This window comes from Pteropus vampyrus, unplaced genomic scaffold (genome assembly GCF_000151845.1).
Source record: "Pteropus vampyrus isolate Shadow unplaced genomic scaffold, Pvam_2.0 Scaffold7876, whole genome shotgun sequence".
Lineage (NCBI taxonomy): Eukaryota > Metazoa > Chordata > Mammalia > Chiroptera > Pteropodidae > Pteropus > Pteropus vampyrus.
The window spans coordinates 2,759-5,008 of NW_011896657.1; the positions used below are offsets into that span (position 1 = coordinate 2,759).

Sequence of the window (2,250 nt, forward strand, 5' to 3'; positions counted from 1 at the left end):
GAGAAGGTCTGGACTTTCTAGGCCCCTGCAAGGAGCAGACAGGATTTGCTGATGGTTTGAGGTGGGATGTGAGAGAAGTGAGGAGTTAGAGACAGAGTTGCCATGCCCGAGTGAGGTTTGGGCTAGAAAGAACCAAACTGTCATCACTGCTGCTCATTTGGACAGTTTCTTGGTGTACCTGGAGTGCTGCTGGCATCTGCAGGGAGTAGGGTGCTAGCTATGTGTTCCTTCCCGACAGGATATTCTGGAGGACTTGCCACTCCCCACCCTTCCTCTCCTGCACAGTTCTTTTGAGAGACAGATCCTGCCCTGCCTGCTGCCCACCTGTGGTGGGGCCTTCTTCAGATGTGCAGGAGGGGGCCTTAGACCACCCTGGTTCACTGAGCTTCTGAAACAGAGTTAGAAGAGGCTTTCCCTGACGCCTTGCACCCTGGTTAGACTACAAAGTTCAGGGCTAGCCAGAAATACAGTTTGTATGTATGTGTTCCTAACACATTTTCTTCTCTTCAACCTACTAAGGTCTGGAAAGATACTTTCTTGCCCCAGAGGTCTCCACTTGCAGTTTCCTCTGATCAGCAGGAGTGGTGTACTGGGAAGAGCACCCGCAGGCGGGGTTTTGTGTGATCTGTGCGCGTGGGTGGAAGTTGCTGTGTGAATGACACTGACAGTAATGGTGCCCACTGTCTGCAGCTTGTGCACATCTGGCGTTGTGCGGCTGCACATCAACAGCTGGCTGGAGGTGAGCTTTTGCCTGCCCCACAAGATCCACTATGCTGCTGCAAGCCTCATCCCCCCTGAGGCCATCGAGCGGAGCCTGAAGGCCATCCGGTGAGTGCCAGCCCCTTGCACGCACCCTGCAGGGCCCCTTCTTTTTAGCTTCTGTCTGAGGTTTCACTAATTACTTTGTGAAATTTTCTTTTCCTCTTCCTGCCACGGAAATTGGCAGATAGGGCTCTCCTATTTATAGAAATGAAAACACACGTTTTTGTGTCTTGGTTCTATACAGAAATGGCCCAGCTCCAGGTTTTCCCTGGGCCCTCTCTGTACTGCCTGGGTGAGGGGGGCTCCGTGCTGAGGTCTTCGCCTCAGGTCTGGGCACCGTGAGGCTGAGCACCTGGGGAGAAGCTGTACCACTGGAGGGATGTCGTCTTCGTGGTGTTGCTCATTGGCTCTTCTGGCATTTGAATCCAAACTTGCAGGATCTCCATTTCTTAATAGAACTGATTTCCTGCAAAGAAAGAGCTGGGCCCAGTCTCAGCCTCACCAATCAAGTGCCCACTTTCCTTAAATATTTTTTAATTAAAAAAAGAAATATGGGCAGAAAATTCGAAGACATCGGGAAGCGAAGCACTGCCTCGTTCTTTCTCCCTCTCCCAGTCTGTGCTCCAAGTTAGTATCTTTCCTCCTAGGCTTCCTTACTAAGCTTATTTTTATGTATTTCTATTCATAGTCTCAGCAGCGGTTTTGCTTTTCCCATATTTAGGATTCTTTTCTTAGGAAAGATTCATTCATTTTTTTCAATCAAAGACACAGAACGATGTTTGCTGGGCAATCCGATGTGGGAGATTGGTGAGAGGCCTTCCTCAGTTTCATTCTAATTTCTTTTTTTCCTGAGAGTGACACTAATCCTTGCAGATGTTTAAAGGCCCCTGGACATACCAATGCCCTCGTCTCTAATTCCTCCTGTGGTCTCTCTGACGTTCAGTGCCTGTGGGTCCCAGCTGCCCCTTTGCATTCCAGGTGCACACCTGGTGTAGGGGACCTGTGGCTTGCATGTCCCACTGACCTAACTCTGCTCCACAGCCCGTACCATGCCCTGCTGCTGCTCAGCGATGAGAAGTCCCTGCTGAGTGAGCTCCCGCTCGACTGCTCCCCAGCCCTGGTGCGCGTGATCAAGACTACATCTGCTGTGAAGAACCTGCAGCAGCTGGCTCAGGACGCAGACCTGGCCTTGCTGCAGGTATTGCCCCGGGGGCTTGCGGAGACACCCTGGATGGGGAAGAATGGGTGAGAGGAGGATCTGGGCGCATTAAAGCAGGTCACCGTGGTTGAAGATGGGAGGCACCAGGGGGTCAGGAAAGCGTACCACCTCTGTTCAGCTGAGGACTGGTGACAGGTAATTCTGGGGTTGGTTGAAGGTTCTGGAATCTGAGACCTAGATTCAGGGCTGGCTTGTGAACTAGCCTCGGGGCTGACTTCCTCCTATGTGTCGAGGGTGGTGAGGTTGTCGCAGAGAGGAGTAAGGCCCTC

At 51.9% G+C, this 2,250-nt stretch overlaps 1 protein-coding gene across 1 annotated transcript; it reads left to right on the top strand.

Moving 5' to 3' along the window:
- The first annotated feature begins 655 nt into the window (after positions 1-655).
- On the top strand, positions 656-2,234 carry LOC111734852 (GATOR complex protein NPRL3-like). The gene is made up of 2 exons (XM_023526802.1): positions 656-828; positions 1,804-2,234. Exons 1-2 carry the CDS (start codon positions 656-658, stop codon positions 2,009-2,011), a joined length of 381 nt encoding a protein of 126 aa, XP_023382570.1. The 3' UTR covers positions 2,012-2,234.
- The last annotated feature ends 16 nt before the right edge of the window (positions 2,235-2,250 follow it).

Coding starts and splice junctions, on each gene's coding strand:
- LOC111734852 (XM_023526802.1), top strand. CDS start 656: ATGACACTGACAGTAATGGTGCCCACTGTCTGCAGCTTGTGCACATCT. Junction 829..1,803: donor CGGAGCCTGAAGGCCATCCG/GTGAGTGCCAGC, acceptor TCTGCTCCACAG/CCCGTACCATGCCCTGCTGC.